Here is a 26,376-nt window from a genome sequence, read left to right as displayed (position 1 = left end):
TGCATTGTGATTGGCCAAATACTTCAAGCATGTGACGGAAATTTTATGCATCTTTCCTGGAGCGCAGAGACAAAAACATTAAAACCCATTATAAATGAGTCATTTGTTGCATTCGGTGGGGACATACTGTAGTTACTGATTATAATGACTTATACTGTCTTTTTTACGTGTTGCGTTGCGTTGCATCTTGCCGTGTAAACGTAAAACCATATCTGCATTTGTGAATGTAGAAACGACAAACAACTAGCACTACTTTAACTGCTCAAAACTCACATAATCATCAGTGGCAAATTCTTTAAATATGAAAACGTACTTACAGACTGTGAGTCAGAACAGCCGACACTGTAGTCTTCTCTCCCAGGATCAGGAAACAGTCCTCCATAAAATGCATTGCACACTGAATAGTTGGGTTGCACTGTTCTGGAACAGTGTTGAAAATACAACTTAACCACTGATTTCTAGTTGTGTCCTCATTTGGAGAGCCAAACAAAGTATTTTCACTTTTGCCATGAAACACACAGCGTCTTCACAACATGGCAGCGTCGGTGGCAGCAACAATAAAGTAACGCCTTCTTTCTTTTCGTAAACATTTGGGTGGTGTTATGAAAATCTTCCCACACAGTGACATAGACATGTGGGGGCGTGTTTAAACAAGGCGTTTTAGGAGGGCATGGACAACTTTTCTAAAGAATATCTCTTTGGGTTTGAGACTTTAGTCTTTGCAACTTTAGTCATCTTTTCTATTCACAAGCAGCTTGTAACACTACAAAGATTCAATTCAATTCAAGTTTATTTGTATAGCGCTTTTTACAATACAAATACAAAGAGAAAGAAAAAATTTAAATTGCCTCATATGACCCCTTTAAAATCGATTAAGATATTATATTTACAATTCTGTGTTTATTGGTTTACTTGACTATACTTTGTGACCAAAATTGTGTATATAATATATTTTTTATAAATTTATGTAAAACAGTCTGTCGTCATTTATATAGTTCAGTGAGCATATATGTGCGCATTTTGTGTATGTTTTCTCTAAGCTCAGCTGTTGTTGATCTGACATTTGTGGGTGTTGCTTTTGGTGCAAATATTCCCTGTGCATGTGCATTGTTTGTGTTGTTTCTTGTATGGTTTTGCCTTTTTTCTTGTTGAAATATGTGAGAATTTAGAACTAAATGCTGTGTGAATTGCTAAGAATTAATTTAAGTAACTCTTTAGTTTCTTTCATTGTTTGCCACTGACTGTTTCTCTTTTTCCTTGTTTGCTAATTTGGTCTTAATTAATTTGGCCGTTCTCCAGTTCACTACACAATAAGAGAATGCAGAAGTTTAAGAACTGAAATGCTTTTATCATTTTTTATTTATTTTTTTGGGTTTGTGACATTTTAAAGAGATTATATGGTGTGAGTGTGTGTGTGTGTGTGTGTGTGTGTGTGTGTGTGTGTGTGTGTGTGTGTGTGTGTTTGCTGTCCTGAAGAATCACAATGGTCTTTCTGTCTTTGGCCCAATTAGTCACAGAGCTTGTTTCTCATTCACTGGAAAATCTTGGACTCTCTCTCAAAGTGTGTGTGTGTGTGTGTGTGTGTGTGTTCAGAGTGAAATGCTTGAATTCCTGCTCATCCCAGCCACGTTTCAGACACACTATCATTATTAATTGCTCTGTATATGTGTGTGTAAATATCCGTAACTTACTGAGCACCCATTAGTTTTAAATGAAACCTCTTTAGAAGTAATTTGACAAAGCTGCTTCTGACATTCATTTAGACTTTATCGTACTCATGTTTCCTTTAGCACTATGTAATAAAGTGAACAAGTCTCTTGTTCTCATGGTTTGATCACATGCTGTGTCCTCAAGGTCCACTGACGGCCATCACCGTATACAGGATACACACTTACATTACTTCTCTGTCCTTTGGTAATAGCGAGGTCACACAAATAGACTTACAAATGAATGGTGCTGGACTTTTCTTTTCTTTTTATATGTCATTACTCATGCTTAACTTTTGTCTCGTTACAGCAAAAACCACCCAATGCTGACTGGCGTTTCACCCAGAATCAGAGGCCCGGGCCCAGCGGGTGAGTAACACACACACGTTCACTAAGATTTGCAATATGCAAAGGAAGAAAGTCATTTGCAATATGCAAAGGAAGAAAGTCACCTCTTTTGAAAGCAGAAACATTTGTATTAAATAAATGGTAAGCACAGAGGTGCATATATATATATGTGTGTGTGTGTGTGTGTGTGTGTGTGTGTGTGTGTGTAGAGTAATAGAAGACATACAGAAATGTATGCAAATTGACTTGTGTATAAAAAGAATATAGGCTGTGTTCAAGCTAGTATTGAGTGCACATGCTGCTTATTTCATATATATGACATGTAGAGTGCAATTCCAAAGAAAAAGAGAGAAACAAGAAGAGAAAGAAAGTATCTGTGCTGAATCTTAATTTTCTTCTCTTAACAAAATGGCTGCTGTTTTTCATGCACTTTCCCCTCCACCCCCAACACTTCAATCTGCCAAGAGAAAGAGAGAGAGGCCAGAAAGAGTAAAAGAGGGGGACAGTGAGGTTTATTGCCATGCTAATGTCTGTTATAGTCATGCGTTGTGCTGAAACTGATTGGAACTATTAAGATGCCAAAGAGCTTTGTCTATTTCAGTGTGATTGACAGCGAATTATCCAATCAGATGCTATTTAGGGGGAGGGGTCAGTCACAGACAGCCAATAGGGTCCAGGTTCTCTCATGTGCCACTGTTCATGGTGCACTGGTTTCCATAACAGATGTTACAAAACACATTCCAGGCTGACAAGATCCAGTTTGAAAGAAGCCATCTGGGAGAAATTAAATCTTTTTGTTTAATTTAAATTGGCAGCACTACATATATAGCAGCAGGCCTAAATATCTCTGTATTGTTAGCAGGGTTATTACACTGTAAAAAAAAGTTGTTAATAAAATAATAATGAGTTTGTTTATGTTTAACATAAAAAAATATTTTTTTCTGCTTTAAAATGTCATGTTTAATTCACTTGTCATTTTTATAATTTATTTATAATTTTTTTATTTCCATTTATAAATGCCATCTTTATTTGGGAATTTTATAGCAATTTTTGTGTGTGTGTGTGTGTGTGTGTGTGTGTGAATATTGTTTAAAAGTTTCAGTTTATAGTTAAATAAAGCTATTTAAAAAAATAATTTGTAATAATGAAATAAATCTTAACTAAAATCAAATAAAACATTAAAAGAACTTTCCAAATGACCAAGGCATTTCTCATTTTCATTTGAAACTATAAAACTATAAGAGTATCTCAATGATAGTAAAATAACACGGTGCTTCAGTCTTTGACTTGTTTACCTTAGTTCCTTCCAAAATAGCATGGTTAATACCAATCTTTTTTTCAGTTCTTTCAAGCTCCACTCTACACATGTAAGATGGACGCCGCCGAGCAGGCTGAGGTATTGAAGTGTAGCTAGAGCCCCTGTAGGTTTCTCCCCGGGTCAGGTCCGTCATCTGAAACTACTGGTGCTGCATTAGTGTCCAATAGTGATACTGGGGCCCTCAGTGGCTCATAAAATACAATAGAAAACAGCGTGTAGAGTTGTGTACATTAGTAGCTTCAGCCTTGTTACAGTGCATCCCACGGTTCTGGATCCATGAAAGGAATTGCACAACAAATAATGACTTCATTTCCTCGAGTTAACCCATTTTTTTTAATTGACCTATGTTTAAAAGTGGCAATGGTTAAGTGGTTAAGGATCTGAGCTGGTGGCCCAAATGTCTCAAGACTCTTAGTACCGATGTATCATAAGAATTGAGTAAATCACTGTTTTCAGATCAGCTCTGGTTCTCATTAAGGTTGTTCGCTCTAAAACAACATCACCCTGTTTTTTCCTCATCTTGGCACTGTGAGTTCATCTCTTTTGAAATGCTTGGCAAAAACTGTGTCTTTTCTGTCGCTTTTTCCTTCACATGCTTAAATTCCAGATTTCTTTATTTCTTTCTTTTTCCTATCTTTGAGTCTGTTTTTGTCCTCTTCTCCCACTCGTCCTTCGGTCATGTCTTGTATGCAGATGTTGTGCTGTGCCTCTGAGGTTGATTGTCTGGTGACTGTGGTGATAGTTTTACAGCTGCTGGGCTCATATAAGACAGGAAGTGAGACCCCGACAGAGACAGAAGGCTTTTAGCATTAGCATCTCATTTTTACTCTGTGCTAGAGATGCTTGTAAGTAATTCATACTTGAATTTTGTCCATACAGATGGTGGTTTCGGTGGTTTTGTCCTGTTCATTATGAGTTTACAGGATCTGTGTTCATTTGAGTTTAACCAAACAAAAGCCTTCAGAACTGTAAAACTGTCTTTTATTTATTGTTTATGTTTATTATTAATAATAGTAATTGTTAAGCATTATGCATTTTACCAAGATCCTGCACCTTTTTTTCCCCCATGATTTTATAAAAACCATGCTTTGCATTATGATCATTTTAATTTTAATATTAATATTAATTTTAGTTATTTAATAATAATAACTTTCAAATGATTTTCACTTTGGTTAATGTCACTGATCTAGATTTTCCCAGTCTTCCCACAATCCTTAAAGTTTTGAACAGTAGTGTGTTTCCTGATGTTACTGGGAACAGGATGAGGAATCTCCATTATTCTTCCCACACGCAGAGAAAAGATATCCGGGATGTTTTTATGAGGAACAGCGATTTGTCCTTTGTTCATGTAGCAGTTACTAATTAAGGAAAGATTTAATGGCTTTAATTAACACATTAAGTCTTGTTTGTGGAGCTGTAATCTTCAAAACAAAACTCCTGTGTTCAGGGCCGCATTGAGACCGCACTGGCCCCGGGGTTATGATTTAGGGCCCCTATCACAATAATGATATATATAAAGCTTTAAATAGGATTTTTATCCCGTATCAGAATTCTCGATGCACTGAAATTTCGTCATGCTTTCTCTGTAACTATTACCATTAATTTAACACACATATAAGTGTGTTTACGAGGATACTCGCTAAGACGGGCATTTGACACATAACTATGTGTATTTGAATATTTAAGCACAAGGGGCAAAAGTTTAGTCAGTCGATATAAGCAGGACAATGTGGACAATGATGCTATGTTTTTTTCTTCTCAGTCTCAAATGGTAAAGCATGGAATTTACAGAAAAACTAAATGAGTGGGTGGCATGGTGGCATTGGTGATGGGCAATCCAGTCAATCTACTCCACAGCCAATCACGGGCCCCCTCCTTGCTCGGGCCCCAGGGCTTCAGCCCCGCCTAGCCCACTGGTTAATATGGCCCTGCCTGTGTTAGTGGGGAGTTAATGGAGGTAAATTGGAAGTGCATTTGTTGCTTTTCCTGGTTACCGACAGCAAAGCCAGCGTTGTGTGTAATGAGGAGAATTTTAGTGCAACCAGGACTTTTGTTCACCGTGGATGCAAATTGCATGGTTTTTAAACAAGCCTTTGATGATCAAGTCGTCGCACATGGAAATGTTCAGTGGTTTTGTGTGCATGTGCTGTAGTTTTCAGTACCTGTTGCCGCTCATTCTCTGGTCGTTTTCATTTTCCAACTTGGTGTAGTTAAAAGTAACATGGAGGATTGTGTGTGTGTGTGTGTGTGTGTGTGTGTAATTAGTGGACAAAGCGCCTCACTCTCTCACTGCAGCTGTTGCTGATAGAAGCAGGACAGAATGGCCTCTGTTTTGCTGACTCTATTTCCTTTTCCTCTCTGCAGAGCTGCCGCCACTCCTGAGGTTGCCGTGGGAACAGGACCCTGGCCCAACCCCCCAACCGAGGCTGAGCAGCTCCAGGCGCTGATGGCTGCTGCTAATGGTGAGAATCTCTCACTTGCATTTTAACGGTGTCATCACAGTGCATACATACGTAGAAAACATGAGAAACATACAGAACTGAGTGTTGACTTCATTGCATTGCTATCTGATTAATCCGTCATTTACATCATAATCAGATGAATTTTTGCATACATGTTTGTCTTGCATGCATCATGGACAATCATGTAAAATGAGCACATGCACAGTCACAGATGTCCACGTGGGAACACACACACACACACACACACACACACACACACACACACACACACACACACACAGAGTGCAGTGGCCCTTGTCTATACAAATGACATCAAAGCTGTTGGCACACATGACGTCAGCCTCTCTCATCTTTCCCTTTATTTTCAATACTGCTGTGACTGAGCAGGAATAAAAAGAATGACTCATCAAACATTTACTTAGGCGTTGTGGTATTTCCTCTTCATTTAGATGGATGCTGCTGTTACATAAAGCTAATCATGACTATAGACTAACACTAAATGTGAATTTTACCTGTTTAAAATGAACAATTTTTTGGGGGGGGGTTGGTAAAATATTATTATTATTATTTATTTATTGTTGTTGGCTGAAGTCATTAATGCTCACCATGGCTGTATTTATTTGATTTAAAAAAATTCTCTATGAGAATATATGTTAAAATTTCATTTCTGACATTTAAGCTTAATTACTCCAGTCTTCAGTGTCACATGATTGCTGCTCAAGAAATATTTCTTGTTTTTTTAATATATATAGTGCGGCCTAATAATTTTATGAAAACAGTTATACATTAATTTTTTTCAGGGTTCTTTGATGAAAAGAAATTTCAAAAGAGCAGTAAAAGAACATCATGTAGATTTATATATATATATATATATATATATATATATATATATATATAATATCATAAATGTCTTTTCTGTCACTTTTGAGCAATTTAATACATCCTTGCTGAATAAAAGTAAAAATAAATAAATAAATAAATTCTTACTGACCCCAAAATTTTGAACTGCGATGTACATCAGCTAATGTAAAAGATTAGAACTGATTGTTTTGGCCAGATCCACATTCACACAGACACATGGGAAGTGGAATCATTTTATATTTGTTCTGCAAAAACTTAGACAGACGTTTTTGAGTTATTTGGTTCCCACTGGAGAGAGTCAATGTTTCCACTGTTCTGTCCAGTGCTGTTCTGAAGCAGTTTTCCATTAGCACCAAACTGTCATTGTTCTTTTTTCTAGGTTGAAAACCTGTAGAATAGACTATGTTGCATAGCCTTTTTTATTTACTGGGACTTGATATTTTGTCATTTTAAGTGCAAAAAAATTATGTAATTTTATATCTTGATTTAAGTATGTTTTATATTTTTACTGGGTAACAAGAAAAAAAAATTAGTGTTTAAATTGTTTATTGTTTTATGAATCCACTGACAGGTAATATTTCTAATTTTAAACAAACGCATTTAATTTGGATAATGGATAATAATTTTTTCAGAAAACAATCCTTAATATTGTAAATTATTTTGCTTCCCAAATAAATGAATCTTGATTCAAAAATACACTTGATTTTGTTTGACAAAAAATTAAGGCCCAATCCTAATTCTATTTTATACCCCTTCCCCTAAGGATTGGGACACCACTACTATGCCGTCACACATCATCATTCGTCGTCTAGCTCTTACAATACACACATATACTGGTGTGCATTAGAGCCTTTAATTATCGTTCTGTATTAATGAGCTACCCCTACCCCTCCAACCAAAAGAGAATCGAGACACCCCTACCCCTTCACGTGAATGCGCTAAACGGAGGGATAGGGGAAAGGGGAAGGGCTAAGGGGTAGAATTGGGATTGGGCCTAAATTCGTTTTTGCCGTGATAGTTTCATTCATGCAAAGCAACTGTTTTTGGTGACTATTTTATTATATCTTACCATAACATATTTAAACATATAATTTCAAAAGAGTTCAGGAGCTTTGTGAAAATCCTCTCAAAATCACCTAACAGAAAACTCTTCTTTCTGCAGAGGTCAGCGAGGCGACCAACACTCTGGGTCCGGGCACCATGGGTCTGAGCACCCGCTACAACCCTCAGTTCACCCTGCAGCACGTCCCTGACTACCGGCAGAACGTCTACATCCCCGGCAGCACCGCCACCCTGACCTCCAACCAGCAGCAACCCCAACAGGCCCTGTCACCTCAGCAGGCCGCCATAGCTGCTGCTGCTGCCCAACCTGAGCCACCTAAAGCCGCCCAGACGCCCGCCAGCAAGAAGAAGTCCACCAAGAAAGAGAAGAAGTAGAGAGTCGCAGGTATATATCAGGTTTAGGGAGGCTGAAATAGCTGTTCTGTTCTGAGGTTTGCTGGAAATCTGTAACTATTTAGAGAAAAAATATTAGGGTGAAAAAAAGTGTGTCAATGTAAACCCACTTCTAACCACTTTTTTGCTTATTTCACACATGCATTTGTTTTACTTAAACCCAAGTACAGTAAAATTACAGTAAAAAATACATTTGTTTCCTGATAAGTTTGGACATTCGGATATATGTAGACAAATATTGGGTTTATGCAACTTCTAAGTGACACTATACTACTGCGTATATCAAGCCAGTAATGTATTTACCTTGAACATGTTAAACTGACATCTGGACAGAAAGAGGAATTGTATTCTTGTTACAATCACGTTCTTGTTTGTGCAAAGACAGTGTCCATTGCTGTGGATGTTGTAATGCTTGTAAAATTCATCATGATTATTACTTTACTTTTTTGTTATTGTTTGCTAAAATACCACTATGGACTTTTATATTGATCATTTTAGGAGAAGTTTTGATGTAGATGCAAGTCAGGTGATTATTGCTGCATGCTGTTTTTTGCGCTATAGATAATCTCCATATCACCTAACATCTATGAACACCCATCTACAACTTTCTCAAGGAGGAGTTGAACAGTTAAACCATCCACTTTGATGATTTGTATTTGATTTATAGAATGGATCCCCCTGTGTATCACTGAGCCAGAGTTTTTTTTGTTTTTTGTTAACTGAATGTTTATGGAGCATTAGCGATGGCCGAGCCATAATGGGAGCATTGTGAAACCAGTTACAAGTCCACAAGTGCCCGCAGTGGCATATTGTCCTTAGTATTCAGTATTTCCAGGTTATCCTGAAGTGTTGAAGCTCTTTATCAGTGCTGGTTGTAATTAGATGGGTTAGTAATGATACTTTCAGTGAGTATCTGTAGTTTTGATGGTGACAAAACCTCCTGACTTTGTGTTTTGCTGATCTAGGCAGCAATTTCCTAATGCAAAGGCAGTTTTTTCTTTTGGTCATATGCAACAAGCTCAAGTGATTACAGATAGAATATGAATACAGTAAAATTCAATACCAGTTAGGTGATGCTGTTTTAGGAGGCAACCTGCAATCATTGAATGTACATGCAAACTGCAAACATGCAAACTGTCATTGAGTTATTAGAGCTTTGGAAAATACTTATGATGCAAAGATTCCGTCTGAATACAGCAGTCCTCGGACTATTGGCATGACCTTACCTTGTAAATAGAAATTTGTCCTTGAAAACACAAAACCTTTGCAGATAATCAGCTCAAGAGGAATGGCTTACTACTGGAATGTCATTTTATTTTACAGAAAAAAATGCACAAAAATATAAAAATGGTGAAAACAAAAAACAAAACAAAAAAACACTGACACTCTTGTTATCAATGTAGTTCTTTAGTACTATGAAGGCCAACTAACGCACCTGTAAATAAAGAGTTTAACCTTTACTTATGGAAATAAATAGTGACACTCTCTTAGCCTAGAAGTTGTGATGTTATGCATATATTTTTGTGTTCATCATCCTCTTTTCCTGTCACACTTTTCCATGAAAAGACACAAAATGGAGGGCAAATAGATCTAAAATCCTCCGTTATTAATTTTGTGCTCTCTGTCGTGCTTACATGTGTGAATGCTTCTTAATGTCTATATGAAGAATCTGATTAGATTTATCTCTGTGTGTGTGTCCTGCTGTAACATCTCTGATAAGACGCTTTGATTCCCGGCTTCTATGTGCTACTCCTATTTTGTATGCTAATATTTATATTGCTGTTTTTTTGTTGTTGTTGTTTGTTTTTCTTTTCCTGAACACTGACATTTCAAATAAAAGGTTCTCAAATTATTAGTGTTTTTGTATGTGTGTTTCAATTTATTCAGAATAGCACAGCTGTATAAGGATGAATCTTACAGAATCTAAATAGATATGATATACATGTATAACTGTGTATATACACACATACCCACATAAACAGGCAGTTCATATGCCTTATAGAGAGACAGACGTGTAACCCGAAGGTCGCAGGTTCGAGTCTCAGGTCCAGCAGGGATTGTAGGTGGAGGGGAGTGAATATCCAGCGCTCTCTCCACCTTTAATACCACGACTGAGGTGAGACCCATGAGCAAGGCACCGAACCCCAAACTGCTCCCCAGGCGCCGCAGCATTGGCGTTAAATAGCAAATGAAATAGTTTGCATAATATTCTGTGAAAACCAGAAACTGTCTTACCAAAGCATTAAAAGAGTAAGAAATGTAAAAAATAAATAAAATTGCAATAGTCTTGAGGGTTTGATTTGCATTAACGAACAAACAAATGAATCTACTTCTGTTTTACTGTTATATTTCACTGAATAAGGGTTATTTTCTCTACAGTGGTCTAAATGGCCTCAAAACCTTGTCCAGTTAAAGGTTTTGGCTCTTGGTCCAGTGATCTGCATTTTCAGCTCCATTTTATTCAAACTAAGATAGATGCAACACTGTTCTGTTTCAGAACCACAAAGACTTTGTGTTTTTCTCAAATCTCTGCTTCCTTTGCCAAAAATTCCTCAATGTTTTCACAGCTGTGCGTTTTGACAACAAATGAAAGGCTTCACCAGGTTTCAAACAGGTGATCAGGGTCAGGATCTGATGTAGGACACGTGGAAATCTGCAGGGGTCAGAGGTCAAAGGCGTTTCGCTACAGTCGGGATGATTGGGGTCAGAGCTAGATTTTAGCCTGAGACAATTAACAGATGGCAAGAAAAATCCAGCAGAGACAACAAGGAAAGTGTGCTTCATTTTCTCTGTCATGAAACCCTAGGGAAAAACACTCTGTTGTCAAGCACAAAAAGAGCGCACAGGGAAGCCCATCTGCTCACCCAACACACACACGGCATCAGCACCCTTACAAAACAGGCCTTTTCCACTTCAGCTGGCGATACCATGGAAACCCCTTCCTTTTCCAAGAGAGTCGAAAGGAAGGAGTGATTAGAATCCAAACAGAGCAAGAAAAACACATACAGACGTGGAAAAGTGAAGTTGTGGGGGAAGGACTGAAATACACACAGCTTTTCATGAAGGATTATCAGGAATGCAAATCAGAGAAAATCCTCTTTATAACACTGTGATCACTACTTGGATCACCAAGTGTTTTCATAAAGGCCATAATCTACATATTATTACTTTTCAGTTCAATTTAAATGCGTTTAATTGCCATGACAAATGTTACACTGTAGTGACAAACCATTTTAGTTCTTTGTGACCTCTTGTGAGCCTTTCAAATTAAACTTTGTTACCGTACCTTCAAGTCAACATGAAATCAAAACAAATCAGAAAAAAGTATTTACCTTCATAATCTTTGATCGTAATGCAATAAATAACTCCCCTGCTGAAACTGAAAGCTAATTTCTTTGAAGACTAATGTCATGTAAATAAATAAATAAAATAAGGGTAATCAATAACTTAAATAGCTATTTAGAGACACCAGTTATCCTTGTGAGATATATAAACTACTGTCCTTTTTGAAGTGGGAGATAAAGTCAAAATTATTATTATTGTTTTTTTTACAAAAACAAACTCAGACTGTTCAATTAATATTAATCATCCACAGGCAATCAAGAAAATGGATGACCTTATGCATTTATTAATGCATTTAATAATAATAAGGTACATTTTACATCAAAATGTACTTATTACTTTTAAACCACGGTTAATTTACCTTTTTTGTTATTGCAACATTTTCTGTATTCTATTTAGTCTTTAAAAAAAAAAAGAGTTTGTAATAAAATGGAAGTTTTTTTTTGTTTGTTTGTTTTTTTCCAGAGTGCTTTACAATTTCAATTCAAATTTTATACTGTGAATGAGATGTCTTCATAGTACATCTATCAATATATTGTCAAAAGAGCAAGTCAAATTCAGTTTTGTCTCAGATAATATGGATAATAGGGGAATTTTAGAGTCATCAGTAGTCATCAGCATCTGGAAGACAAATTCAAGTTTGTGGAAACAACGATATTGTCACACAGAGAGTAAAAAAACAGATCATTTGATTTAAGAACAAGCCCGTCTAACCAGAGCTGAACACTGAGTTCACAGTGCTGAGACTCGGAGAAGTGTAAGTGTGTGAAAGTGTGAAGTGCATTAGACACGCAGACTCAGACTTCAGTGCCATGATGACAGGTGTTGTCAAGCCAATAAAGCAGCTGCTTCGGATATTCTGGGATGTTGCCCTCATACTGTTTCCCAAATGGTTTGATATGGAGTTGTGAGGAATGCAACAATCAACAATCAATCACAGAGCATCTGATAATTACTGTGACCAACAAAGCTTCAGTGTCATTTCCACCTAAACACAATATATATTTACAGTTATGAAACTTTTCCCTCAGCCAAAACTATCTGTTCTGGAACAAATAATAGATTAATGAGACCAAAGACTTTAAGATTTACCCAAAACCAATTATAGCTCATGTTTAACCACTATCAGAGCCAGCGGCAAATTCCAGAAGATCTGGCCGAGGTGAGGCTGCTCTCGGTGGGTTTATGAGCACCGACACCCTGGAGCTCACGTGTCCAAAACCCCTGAAGCTAATTTTCAAATAGGCCCTATCTTTTTTATTTGCAAACCACACATTAGGTCCAAGTACATTCTTCATTCAACAGTAGGATATAAAATAGTTATTATAAAAAATTTAAATACAAAAAATCTCTTAACTAAGGTTTTCTGAATCACTAAGGCATACTATGTGAGTAATACAAATGACTACAAATACACAATTTCTACAAAATGTTGCATATTGAGTAAGGTGTAAAACATCGTCATAGACATTTTCAGGTTTTACAGAGTGGAAAAGCTCTGGTGCCACTAGTGCTGCAGAAATGACACACACACAACAGCTGTAACTAATGCGTGCTCAACATGACTAAATATATCAACAACAAACTCATTAGAGCTCATCATAAACATTGCTGGAGGGGGTTTGGCTTTCAAGATTTTAAAAAGAATCTGGACAACCTTCTGTCAGGTCAAAGATCATGATGGAAATAATCTAGGAAGAAGATATTCAAAGTACCCTAAAGTTTCAGAGAGGAAGGGACATGTTGATGCTGATGTTAATTTGTAACATTTGGCTCTATATAAAAACACACAAAATGTCTTTAATGGGCTGGTGCATGTTTATGGTGAAAACAGACCCAGGCAAAGAGGGTTTTGTGGTTGTGTTGGTGTGGCACAGATTATTTTGGACTGTGTTCCTCTCAGATGAACTCTGACAGTGACTGAACAGCAATACAGCAACCAAAAGTTTCTTTAATAACAGCAGGAAGTCCATCTGCAGCTCCACAGTGTCAAGTCATCACAGATCTACTTACCCACCATTCCTCTGCCAACAATCCCTCCCTCTGAGTCTGTCCAGAAAGATTAAAGGACTGAGGAAAAGAGAGCCAGAAGAAAGGGCACATTTGAGTTCATGCTGTTGTTTAAATATGAATTAACTCATGAACTTCTTCAGATTATGTAAAGTTATACTAAATACATAGTGCACTATGAGATCAAAATCACTCTGATTTGACACCAGCCACAAATGCATGCTGTGTATTGGTGCCACATTAATAAACATAATAAAGAAAGAACGATGCAACAGTGATTCAGTTATGCACGTGTCAGGAAATCTCAGCCTTCACGAACACACTCAGCCATGAACAAATAAGTGATTCACACTGATCTAAAGAGCTTTTTGTGTGTTTTTGGAGGGGAGTTGATGCAATTATTGCAGAATCTTCACCTTTAGTCACTAAAACTTCTCATGCGAAAGTCCCTGTGTGTAATAAACTGCAGGATGTTAGTTAATCTGATTGTTGCAACGGTCCCCTGGGTCTTTTGCAGACTAAAATAACATTCATGACTTAAAACTACCTCTCCAATCCACACAGAACATTTCTGAAACTAGCCTGCAAAAACCCTTTTCAGAAATACTTATCGTAAAAATCAAATAACATATTTCATATGAATTCAAGTTGGAAAACAAGAAAATTATAAGGAGTCCAAATTCAAAGGTCCAACACATGAAACAGAATGAGTTCCTTTCCAAAGATCAGTATAGATCATTCAGACACTTTTAGGACAGAAGAAACAATGTCTCTCTATCAGTGAGTCAGACAGTCAATGGTTACTCACATGACACGTCACATCCTCAGGCGACTGACCTCTGCCTTAGATGAGGCTCACAGCATCATGGACATAAAGAGACACATTTTCTACTGATCGCCTCTGTCTCACACACACACACACACACTTAATCCTTGGTTCACAGTGGTCAGATCAGCAGACAGACAGAGCCGGAGGGGCAACTTGAGGCACGCATACACAATAATTTGACCTATATTATCTGGGACAAAAGGAGACATGACATTCAGTGTGTAAAGCTGATATAAATTCAATTCAGATTATTCATAAAAATGGTGTTAATATGAGTTAGCAAGATAAATGAGGCATGTTAAATCCTTCAACATTAACTCATCTCAATATCTTAATATCTGTTAATCACTGCCATTCAAAAGTTGGTGCCAGTAAGATGTATTTGAAATAAGTCTCTTCTGCTTACCAAGGCTGGATTTATTTGATCAAAAAATAGTTTAAATGTGAATATATTTTACATTTTCAGCATCATCACTCGGTCACATTGTTCTTCAGAAATCATTCTAATATGCTGATTTGCTGCCAAAGAAACAAATCTGATTATCAATGTTGATAACAGTTGTGCTGCTTCATATCTTTGAGGGACCTTTCATTTATTAGAAATCAAAATATTTTGTAACACCAGTCACATTTGATCAATTTTAATGTTCTTTTGCTAACAAAAATATTATTCTTAGAAAAAAAATATATATACGGACCTCAGGTTATTATTGACTTTTACTGTACAGAAGAGTATTTTCACTTTTAAGTCAACATGAACTTGCATCCATCCATTCCCCCATGGACAAAATCAAGTCCCGTCTGACATTTATTTCCTGTAAAAAGAAAGGAAGGTCAACATTGAAAACATCGAACTAATGGGAGAGATTTTCTCTTTCTCTCCGAGCAGCAGGACTGATTTAGGTCAGTTTGATATGTTTATATCAGCTGTAATTAAAAGTCCCTCATCATCATCATCATCATAATCTCTCTATAGATCAGGGCATCAAGAATGGATGATCTTTAGACTTTAATAATTTACTGATAAAGCAGTCAGTGTAGATGAATGACTTCCACTTTCTGTTATACAACTGAAAACAAGAATTTTAGAATTTAAAAAAAAAATGTTTTTTTTTTTTTTTGAATAGTGAGGTATTTGAAATCAATTACACGTTTAATCATGTGACTTGTTAATATACCTAGATATCTATGGATGCAGTTGTTTTGTTGTGCCTGCTATTCATTTTCATACTTTGTACAATCTTTCTATTTTTACATTCCTAAAAATAGAAAGTAAATTTACTTAACAGACAGAAAATGTACTTGCAGTTGCATTTTTAAGAACAATGCCGATTTTAAGAACAACCTTGGAGCAACGAGTGAGTGGTGGGGTGTTTTGCTAATAAAATCTGAGCATCAGAATGGGGAAGAAAGGGGATTTAAGTGACTTTGAACGTGGAATGGTTGTTGGTTGCCAACGGGTTGGTCTGAGTATTTCAAAAACTGCTGATCTACTGGGATTCTCATGCACAACCATAGGGTTTACAGAGAATTGTCTGAAAAAGAGAAAATATTCAGTGAGTGGCAGTTGTGTGGATGAAAATGTGATGTTGATGTCAGAGGAGAATGGGCAGACTGGTTAGAGATGATAGAAAGGCAACATTTACTCAAATAACCACTCGATACAATCAAGGTATGCAGAATACCATCTCTGAACACACAACACATCGAACCCTGGAGCAGATGGGCTACAGCAGCAGAAGACCACACCGTGTGCCGCTCCTGTCAGCCAAGAACAGGAAACAGAGGCTACAATTCACACAGGCTCACCAAAAATGTTGCCTGGTTTGATAAATCTTAATTTCTGCTGCAACATTCAGATGGTAGGGTCAAAATTTGGCGTAAAGAACATGAAAGTACACATCTTCTGATGGCTACTTCCAGCAGGATAATAATCAAATGATCTCAGACTGGTTTCTTGAACATGACAATGAGTTCACTGTACTAAAATGGCCTCCTCAGTCACCGGATCTCAATCCAATAGAGCAGCTTTGGGATGTGCTGGAACGGGAGATTCATATCATGGATGTGCAGCCGACAAATCTGCAGCAACTGTGTGATGCTATCATGTATGGACCAAAATCTCTGAGGAATGTTTCCAACACCTTGTTGAATCTGTGCAACAGAGAATTAAGACAGTTCTGAAGGCAAAAGGGGGTCCAACCCGGTAATAGCAAAAATAAAAAATAAAGTGGCCAGTGAGTGTATATCTACCCAAGTATATTTTATCCACATACATCAGTTAGTTTTTTTTTTTTTTAACCAGAATCATTTTAGACCTGTTTATGAGACAAAACCAAACCCATCAGACCTTTAAAAGAGCTCAAAGCTCCAGAAGTGAGAATTTTTCAGCATGACTCTCTCCAAAAACACCTTTTTATATCACATTCTCTGTTTTCCATCGCTGTCTCTTACCCATCCTCTTTAGCCTCCTTCATCTATCCACTGTACAGAGACTTCATGTTTTGGCGAAATCATGTGTAAAACATTTTAAAGGTCTTTGAAACTGACAGTGAAATTGGCTAAGAGATAGGAAGAGAGGCCAAAACAATTGCTAATTCCAATTCCTAAGAGACTCAGCATTATATTTTGGGTTGTTTGGTCCAAATTCACTACCAAATACATAATGAAGAGACTGAATTAGCCGTCCTTCCTTCACTCTCTCTGACTCTGCCCTCCACAAACAGCCACATACTCCCCCACATTCAATCGCTACCTGGAGACCACCGTGACACTGGGCCAGCCAATCAGCTGCCTGAGAACTCAGCTCCTGTCTTTCGATTGGCTGTCTGCACCAGAGCTCAGTACAGCATCAATGCGGTCGTCATTGTGCCGTCTGCAACAACCGAGCCAATTACTGGCCAAGAGTCTGTCCAGATTCCTGAACATAACCAGATAATGAAGCAAAGCAGAGGGTGAAACATAAGAGCATGTGACGAGCAACACTGCTGAAGGGATCCAGGCATTAGGAGTGTGTTATGATGTTCTGTAAGCGGATCTGTAATGAGAAACACTTAAAGAAAGAGCTCTATGCCTTTATGTTGAAACAATGTGATTTAAAGCAAATGTGCAGTCAACACACACACACCACATTATGAACAAAATAACTCTGAGCTGCTTTTATCTATAAAAAAAATAAATAAAAAAAAAGTGATTAGTGCCAAACAACTCACATACAGGAAATAAGACTTTGTGTGACCTGCATGCTTTGTGTGTTGAATGTAGCCTACTGTAAGAGGCATTTCTCCGTCTATATGAGCTGTAACAGAGAAGTGTGTGTTAGTCTGGGATTTGCTGAGAGGAAATTCCAAATCATAGCTGCATTTGTTCCGCACTCATGAGACATAAAACCAGCACACAGATGCACACACAGGAATGCAAATAAATGCTGTACCCCTCATACCAAATTACACACACACGACATAGTCCATTTACGTTACCACACATTTGTCTTTTTTTTTTCTGTCTTGTTGACTCTATGCATGTTATATATTATACAAATCTGTAAGGCACTAAAAAAAAAAGTCCTAAAAAAACAACAACAACAAAAAAACAGTATTATCATGTGTTTCTAAGTGTACGATTGCAATAATGTGGTTATGGAAATCTACAATGGTATTCAGTGAAATAAAACTGACTTCAATTGAAATCAATTGCAAATGGATGGATGAATAGTTGAGCCAAAAATGAAAATGGATTATGGTAATGTGGATTATTGTGATGTTTTTAATCAGCTGCTTTTTACCCTCATTGTGACGGCACCCATTCACTGCAGATGATCCATTGGTGAGCAAATGATGTAATGCTACAGTACATATATACAAATCGTGTCTGATCAAGAAACAAACTCATCTACATCTTGGATGGCCTGAGATTGAGCAAACTTTCATTTTTGGCTGAAATATTTAAGTAAAATGTATGAATTGTTGTATTCTGAAAAGTTTTGACTACAACTTTGCATAAGCAAATGAAAAGTGTAACCCTAAATTACACTTTTTTTCTTTTTTATGTGGGCATTTCCAGAAACGCTGTCCCTCCAAGGACAGCAAAACCGGTCAACACACACACACACACACACACACACACACACACACACACACACACACACACAAAATGCATATGAATAAGTATTAAAGATGATATTTTAATGGTGTGGTTTTAGAGATAACCAAAATAAACATCTCTACAGTCAAAACGTAATGTACACAATTTGACCAAATGGATCTCACCAATACAACCGCTATATTATTACAATAAAACAATCAAGAATAAAAATGGATGAGGAAAAACTGTTTAAAAAAAGAAGAAAGAAAACACACAGTCTCTTTGTTTTTCCAGTGATCTTTTTCCAGCTTTTCCAAAAAAAGTGAAATCGTTGACTTTCACAAACATCATTGCGATCAATCGGCATCGAAGCGAAATCTGTTGGCTCGCAGTTCTCCAAAACTGCAGTCCACAAAAATTCAAAAATGGGAAATTTGGCTTCAAAAACTCCAGAAAAAAGCATATTCTCGAGCTCTTTCAGACTTGCTGGTCTCTAGGCAGAATTTAGAGACCTGATCGCTGCCAAAACATTGACATCGTTTCACAAACATTATGAAAATACATATACATATTAGGGCTGCACGATGTGTCGTTTAAGCATCGATATCGCGATGTACGAATCCACGATAGTCACATCGCAGGATGTGCGATGTAGGCTGTCGTAGTTGATCCATTATTCATTAACTGTACGGGCCAGCTGCTCCCCGGCCCTTGACGAATGTGATTCGCGGATTAATTGCACAGCTTAACCATCATAGAGTGAAAGTTTTTTCATTGACAGGACTGAAAAACACATGCAAGTTTAACAGGGCAGAGAGAGAGAGAGCGCGCGAGAGAGAGACAGAGAGGGAGAGAGAGCGCGCGCGCGAGAGAGACAGAGAGAGAGAGAGAGCGTGCGCGCGCGCGCGAGAGAGAGAGAGAGCGCGCGCGCGAGAGAGACAGAGAGAGCGTGCGTGAGAGAGACAGAGAGAGAGCGAGCCGTCTTCAAACAACAGGAGCGCTGTCTTGCTCTCTCTCCCTCCCGCATATTAATCAATTGACGCGATGGTGTCGATGTTTAAATCATTTAAAATGAGAATGTAAGTGTGCTCACCCCATTTTTGTTTGTAAGAAAAAATATCGCAATATATATCGCAGAAAAATAAAATATCGCAATGTCATTTTTTCCCAATATCGTGCAGCCCTAATACATATTTTAATATAGTTTAATCTGGAAGACTATTTCTCAGGATTTCTTGACAAATGCAGTCCGAGCTATGGCTTTAAACAGTGATCTCTACCCTCAAACATTCAGCCAACCTCAACATTCAGGTAGGTCATATTGCAAAGCTGAAACTCTGAGGTCATACTTCCCGATGTCACGGACAACAAACAATCTTAACAGCCGACTGGTTAATTACTATCTGCTGGCGATCAGTCAACATAAAAGACAGGGACATTTATTTGCTCACTGTCTTACTGCAATGAAAAATACTAAAGTTGAATAAGTCTATGTGCAGTTTTTAACAGATATTTCAGCACCAATGATAGAAGTGCTCTGCTACAGTCCTACAGATTTTGCTTGATCAAACCGTTTATCATAGGGAAATAAATGCCAAAGGAGCTGTCAATGTTACTTTTGCTCTCAAAATAGATATTTCGCAGTTAACAGTGACTTTTTACTAACTGTCTGGCGGTAAATTAAAAATGCCACTGAAAATTGTGTGATGTATGTATCAGCAGTTTGGATCTTCAGTGTGCAGAACAGCATATCTACTACAGCACTTCACAAACACACTAAACTGAACACTGCTGTTCATGAAAGAAAGTGCAGCAATCCACACACCAATTATTTCTAAAACCACTGTGAATCAAGAATTGAGGAATCAATTCTATCCAAAACCATTTTTGCATAAATGGTCACATTTAATTCCATACAAGAATGGTTTAGTGAAAATTAGAAGTATTTTTGAGATTTAAACAACATTATTCCCTCAAAAGGACAGAATGAAGTACCCCAAAAAAAGAAAAGCACAGGAAGTGAGAAATAATCTTGTGAACAGGTACCAGACCTCTTTGTGATGGCTACAGAACCTCAGTGAGAACACCTCGAGCACACACTAATTGAACATGCATATATAAGGTCAACATTATTGGCACGTTGCGTTTCGAACATAATAATGTGACTTATTTCAAACTTTGAGCCAAGTGATTTAAGTGTCAAAAACCAAACAAAAAAAGCTTAATGTTAAAGCAGAACAGATGTTTGTTTTCAGAAGGAACCAAAAGAGGACATTCAGATGAATCTGGAATAGAATTCCAAACAGAATCTCTATACGAATCTTTGGAATCTTGCAAAAGCAGTCGATACAGATAGCGGACAAATGAAACCTTGTGTTTAGAGAAAGAGTGTTAAAAAAATGACAAAACGAGTGTGACAGTGCTGAGATGAGGCCGCTCCTCCAGTGTGACGGCCCAATAGGAAGCTGTGTGGGTGTGGCGTAGCAAGAGCCCCGCCCTCGCAGACTTGGTCCCCAAATACAGTCTGTCTTTTAACAGGCAGGATCAGCATTGGAAGTCCTTAATGTGAGCGTAACGGAGCGTCATCTAAGAGGTCCTCCAGCGAGCCCGTGTCCTCTGGAGATGACTCCTTCCTGTCCTGTGCTTCCAATCGGGTCTTTTTCGTGGCACTGGGCGGGGCATTATCCTGAAGAAGCTCTTTGGCGAGAATGTTTGTCACGGCGTGACCGGCTCCTCTCCGATTGTTGGCTGAAATGGAAGTGGAAATAATAAATTAAAGGGCAATTAAAAAGATATTCAGTTCAGAGGTCAAACGTCAAATTTAAGGCCACTTTGAGGTTAAACACAGGTGGTCATTGTTTAAAGCACCACAGTCAAAAACAACCAACAAATTACCTTTTTATAGGAATATTACAGGTTATTTTCCACTTAATGATCAATACAGACAATCATTTCAGCTCATTCCTCAGTTATAAAACAGACCACATTTAACAATAATTCTAAATAAGCTTAATGTGTTGGAAGGTTTAACAGCATAAATGTGTAGCTCATATTGTTGTGAAATCACTAAAATGTAAACCATTTTTTGAGCTACTCTGCAAAAAATTATAAATTAAGACGTTTACTTGAGAAGCAACATGACTTGAGGCATTAAGTTCTGAAAAATATCAAATTTAAGAGTGTTTATACTTAAAATGGGAAAAAAATGATCAACTATTGCAACTTATCAAAATTTATCTCAGATTCTATATAAACTTGCAAAACATAAACTCAGAATTGAGAGAGATATTAAAACAAGTACACTACCATTTAATTTGATTTTATTTAGTGGCAAATACAAACGAAACAAAAATGTAGACTAAAAAAATTTGTACAATTCTAAGTATATATCTTGCAAGTTTATCTCTCGAAAAGATAAGCTTCCATATATTTGTTCTTGTTTTAAGCATAAAGTTAATTACTTTTTATTTATGTATTTATTGCAAAAAACAAGACTTTATACTTTATAGTTAAGCCATTTTGCTTCTCAAGTCTAGTCAATTTTACTAAAAAATAAGACCGAATTAGAAAATCATTTCTTGCACTAGGTGGCTATGAACACCACCAGGTTCATGTTCTGATATACGAGATATCATATGTCATCAATTATGTTTTCCGGTGATCATGTTGGTATATTTAGGTCCGTGTGAGGCTGTGGAGTGCTTACACACAAGATAAACACTCCAATAATGGCTGCAGAACAAAACCCCTGTAGTGAGACATTCATAGGAAAATATTGTCGGAGAATGTCATATTTCATTCACATTCTCCAGCCTGTATGCAAATCAAGACCATGCAGAGGAAACCATGATCTCTCTCACACACACACACACACACACACACACAATCCCGAGTGCAACTGATAACGATCTCTGAACAAACATCTGTAACGAAGCATGCAGACTGAATGAGAACACACGCACACACACGCACAGACGTTACCAAGCAGGTGTCCAGTGTGAGCTGTGATAAGGACAGCACTGAGTCTGTTGGGGAGAAAAAGTCGTTATGGGAGCGTTTGTAGCTTCGGGTTGTGAATGTCAGACAGATAGGACCATAACAAACATTTACCATGGTAACAGAGCTAAAGCAGTTACGTGTTTCTGCTATAAAATTATGGTAACTTACTATTACTAAACAGGTTTCCAGCAGAAAGTTTTTTTTTTTTAATGCCTCACAGTTTATCAGAAAATGTTAGATGTTTAATATGCAGTAATGTGGATTTCGGACCAATGACATTTCACTGTGAGCAGAACTATTACAGAGTGCTATGAAACACAAACAGAAAACACCAAAAAGTCAGTCAGTTGTCACAGTTCCCGGTCTTACTTTTACCTTTTCCAGTTCAAATATCTAAACATTTTTATGCATTTACTTGCGATGGAAAATTACCATAAACATGTTTTCTTGTTTTCACTTAGAAATGTATCAAAATTAGGTATGTTTATTCTCATAGAAAATAGGAATATCTGACATTTTATGTCATTTTGCAGCTTAATTAAGTATTTATTGTTTTAAGAATGTTTCAATATTTTATTTAGACAAAAATATTAAAGATTACTTTTTTTACTGTGTTGATTAAGTCAATAGTGTTTATGTGTGTGAGAACAGCCAAAAAACAGACACGCCCACATCAGCTACATCCTCATTTGCATACTATCTGTTCTCAGTAGGTTGCGTGTTTAGGACTAGTGCAAGCCAAATCAAATAGCGCATAAAAAAATAAAAACAGTAGTCAAACCGCATCTTCTTCGTTTGGTTCTTTTACCAAACATGGACCTTAGATGATCTAGATAACATTTCATTTGACACAATTACAATCAGGTTAAGAGGGACAAAAATGACAACTGGAAAGTTTCTGGATACATCTGTCACAGCTTTGCTTTTCTTCATTTCAAATTAAATATGAGGTCTATCCTGACTAAGATCCACTACTGCACAATTTGCGTAAAATATATATATAATTGTGATTTTTCTTAAAAAAAATAAAAAAATAAATAAAATAATTGCAACCACTATTTTAAATGCAATTAAGTTTCACTATGCGTGTTTGTAAAAACTGTATTAAATAATCAATTATTATTCTTATTATTACTAAAAATAAACGACTAAATAAAATAATAATTATTACGTAATATAAAATTTGAGAAGAAACCATATAATTTAATTTTACATTACAACTGTACAATTACAATAATAATATTCATGGCGGTCTCAATTTATACACGTATCAGTTTGAAAAATCACACTAAGTCATATCACGCTTTCAGTTTTGTCAGTTTTTCAAGGAGTTTTCAGATGTTTATAAATGTTAAATGGCTATAAATGGTCTCGATGCAAACGATATATGGGGCATGTTGCATCGAAACCTTCAGTTTTGTGACATGGTAATATGCCTCTGTACTGGAGTACTCTTCCATCATTAGAGAAGTACATCATTTTGGCATGAAGTATGTAAGTTAAATGCAGCCACAAGTTAACATGAATCTGTATTACAAAACCTTGTAAAGCCTACAGATTTTTAGCACAATTATTTATATTTTTGATCATTATTCATAGTTTCTGCCAGATATGAATCAGCACAGCATATTTTATTAATACATTTGCATTGGTGTCTTTGTAAGCATGTGATTAAAGCAGCAGCTGCCGTCTTTCACTCAGTATATCTCTGATTTGCTCATTATGCACAGGGTCAGAGGTCACAGGGCGACTTCTGTCTCCACACTGCATGCCTGTGGTCTTTCTAAAGGCATTTAAACTGTGTGTGTGTGTGTGTGTGTGTGTGTGTGTGTGTCAGGGATGGAAATTAGCACCCGCCACCAGCCAAATGCGGGTGTGTTTGTGTTGTGGCGGGTAAACTCGCTTCACCTACCGGCCACCGTGGCGGGTAAATAAAAATAGCATACTGTTTCACCCGGCCGGTGGACAAAAAAAAGTTAATTTTCATCCCTGGTGTGTGTACAACACGCAAAAAAGTGTAATATCATCCGAAGCAGCTCAGTGGAGAAAGGCGGTGTAAACCGGGCTCGAAACTGTCAAAATAACGGCGTTCCTATGGAAGACTTCAGCTTTTAAGAACAGCTGGGTTTTTCGGTAGTGGGTGGAGTTAATGCGTGAACGGCAATCTCATTGGCTGGCGCTCACCTATTATCGTCCCTGTTTTGATTTCAGCAAATCAGTTCGAGGGAACACACAAAACCTAATTAATATTCATGAATCCAGCAGCTCATTAATCCTTAGTAATCCTTAGTGTGTTTTATAGTTCTTATTAGTAGAATTCGTATCATTATTATCTTTTATTATCAGTATTTATTTCACTTTATTTTTTTTACAGAAACATTGAAATCACCAAAAAGCATCACCACCCGTCCAATTAAAATGTTCAGTTAAAATTACTAATAAGCATTCAAACATGGTTATCAAGTTTACTTCTAATTACTAAAGTTCTATTCTTAAATGATACTTGATTATTATAAAGCTTGACTGACTGGCGAGTAAACTAAAATAATTAAAATTAAATTTAAATTAAATTACATTAAAAATTAAATTAAATTATTGTTATTATTATTATTATTATTAATTACTAGCCAATGGCGATTCAATTGCCAAGGTGTCCAGGGTTGTAAGTTGTTATGTAGAAAACGCTACACATGTTTGACAGCTCTGGCATGACGAGACGCGTAAAAAACGATGTATTAAAAACGCTGTGCATTCGTTTGTCGATGGTGTAAAAGTTTGCGAGCTGAGATTTCTTTCAGTGATACAGTGTTGAACAGGGGACTTTTCCCCACGTGTTCCCTCAACCACAAAAAAAAAACCACCCAAAAAAAATACACTTACACATACAAATACTGGTGAATCCTTTCCTTTGGAATTAAATACGACATTATTAATGCGTACGAAAACAGTGCAGTGTATCATCCGGTTGGGCTACGGGGTTGAGAGAATGAGCTGCTTCAGCAAGAGTCGGCTGTTTCAAAACCTAGTAAGCTGCCTAGATACACAGGATTTTTGAGCATCACTGAAAGAGAAAATGTCAGTATTTCATTGAGACTTGAGATTAAATAAACTGCTTAAGTATTGTAGATCTTGTAGTATTCATTTTCACATGCAGTTACACATTGTCGGTTAAAAACAAGAAAGTGGCTGGTAAAAACATTGAGTGGCTGGTAGATTTTGAAATCCACCAGCCACAGTGGCTGGTGGACAAAAATGTTAATTTCCATCCCTGGTGTGTGTGTGTGTGTGTGAGAGTGAGTGAATGAATGCATCCATATGCAGAACGAACAAGTGGTCAGAATGGCTGTGTGTTGGAATGACTGTGTGTCTGTGGCATATGTTGAGGGGTTGAGTCACAGGCACCGTGTGCAGCTTCGTTTGTGTTGTCTACATAGGAAGCATCCTAACGGTTTTGGAACAACTACAAAGGCTGTAACTAACCAACAGTATTAACTGAAGGCTTTTTAAAGGGAAGCATCATTTCACTAAAAAAGTTTAAGTGTTGAGAATACATCTATGATGCCTTAATATGCAGTCTAGGTAGGGAGCTCACTTGGTTTTGGAACAGAGCTTGTGTGTGTGCTACTACAGAAAAGCTAAAAATACAAAACACACCACTAATGACTCATGCTGCACACAGAGAGATCTGGACTCGATTCCAAGTGAAATATACGGTCTGAAATAGCAAAGTAAACAGAGTAAAGACTTTAGAGAGCTATAGAAAAGAGATGGAATAAAAGATGGTAAAAATAAGGCAAAATGAGGGAGTTTGTCACAGAACTCCTTTACAGAACAGGCAGAGTGTGAGAGAGAGAGAGAGAGAGAGCGTGTGTGTGTGTGAGAGAGAGAGAGAGAGAGAGAGAGAGAGAGAGAGAGAGGGAGAGAGGGAGAGACAGAGAGAAAGAGAGGGAGAGAGAGTGAGAC

The 26,376-nt window shown here is 37.2% G+C and overlaps 2 protein-coding genes across 17 annotated transcripts in view; one reads left to right on the top strand and one right to left on the bottom strand.

The window, feature by feature from the left end:
• Positions 1–10,002, top strand: part of LOC132113955 (protocadherin gamma-A5-like) — a 79,556-nt gene extending 69,554 nt beyond the window's left edge. For 15 of the 16 annotated variants that reach the window (XM_059522032.1, XM_059522031.1, XM_059522034.1 and 12 more), the window contains exons 2-4: positions 2,017–2,075; positions 5,737–5,834; positions 7,858–10,002. In XM_059522032.1, coding sequence (XP_059378015.1) covers positions 2,017–2,075; positions 5,737–5,834; positions 7,858–8,132 — 432 coding nt within the window. In that variant the 3' untranslated portion in view covers positions 8,133–10,002. Of the gene's footprint in view, positions 1–2,016; positions 2,076–3,396; positions 3,451–5,736; positions 5,835–7,857 lie in introns of all 16 variants that reach the window. The other variant, XM_059522040.1, reaches the window with a different exon arrangement.
• Positions 10,003–20,605: 10,603 nt separating this feature from the next.
• The window catches only part of LOC132114151 (protein diaphanous homolog 1-like), a 99,954-nt gene continuing 94,183 nt past the window's right edge, over positions 20,606–26,376 (bottom strand). Inside the window, exon 28 of the mRNA XM_059522267.1 lies at positions 20,606–21,162. Within this exon, the coding sequence (XP_059378250.1) occupies positions 20,975–21,162 (188 nt within the window). The 3' untranslated portion in view covers positions 20,606–20,974. The remainder of the gene's footprint in view (positions 21,163–26,376) is intronic.

Source organism: Carassius carassius, chromosome 33, assembly GCF_963082965.1.
Source record: "Carassius carassius chromosome 33, fCarCar2.1, whole genome shotgun sequence".
NCBI classification, from domain to species: domain Eukaryota; kingdom Metazoa; phylum Chordata; class Actinopteri; order Cypriniformes; family Cyprinidae; genus Carassius; species Carassius carassius.
The sequence above is the reverse complement of the archived record's forward strand: the minus strand, read 5'-3'. Positions and strand labels throughout refer to the sequence as shown.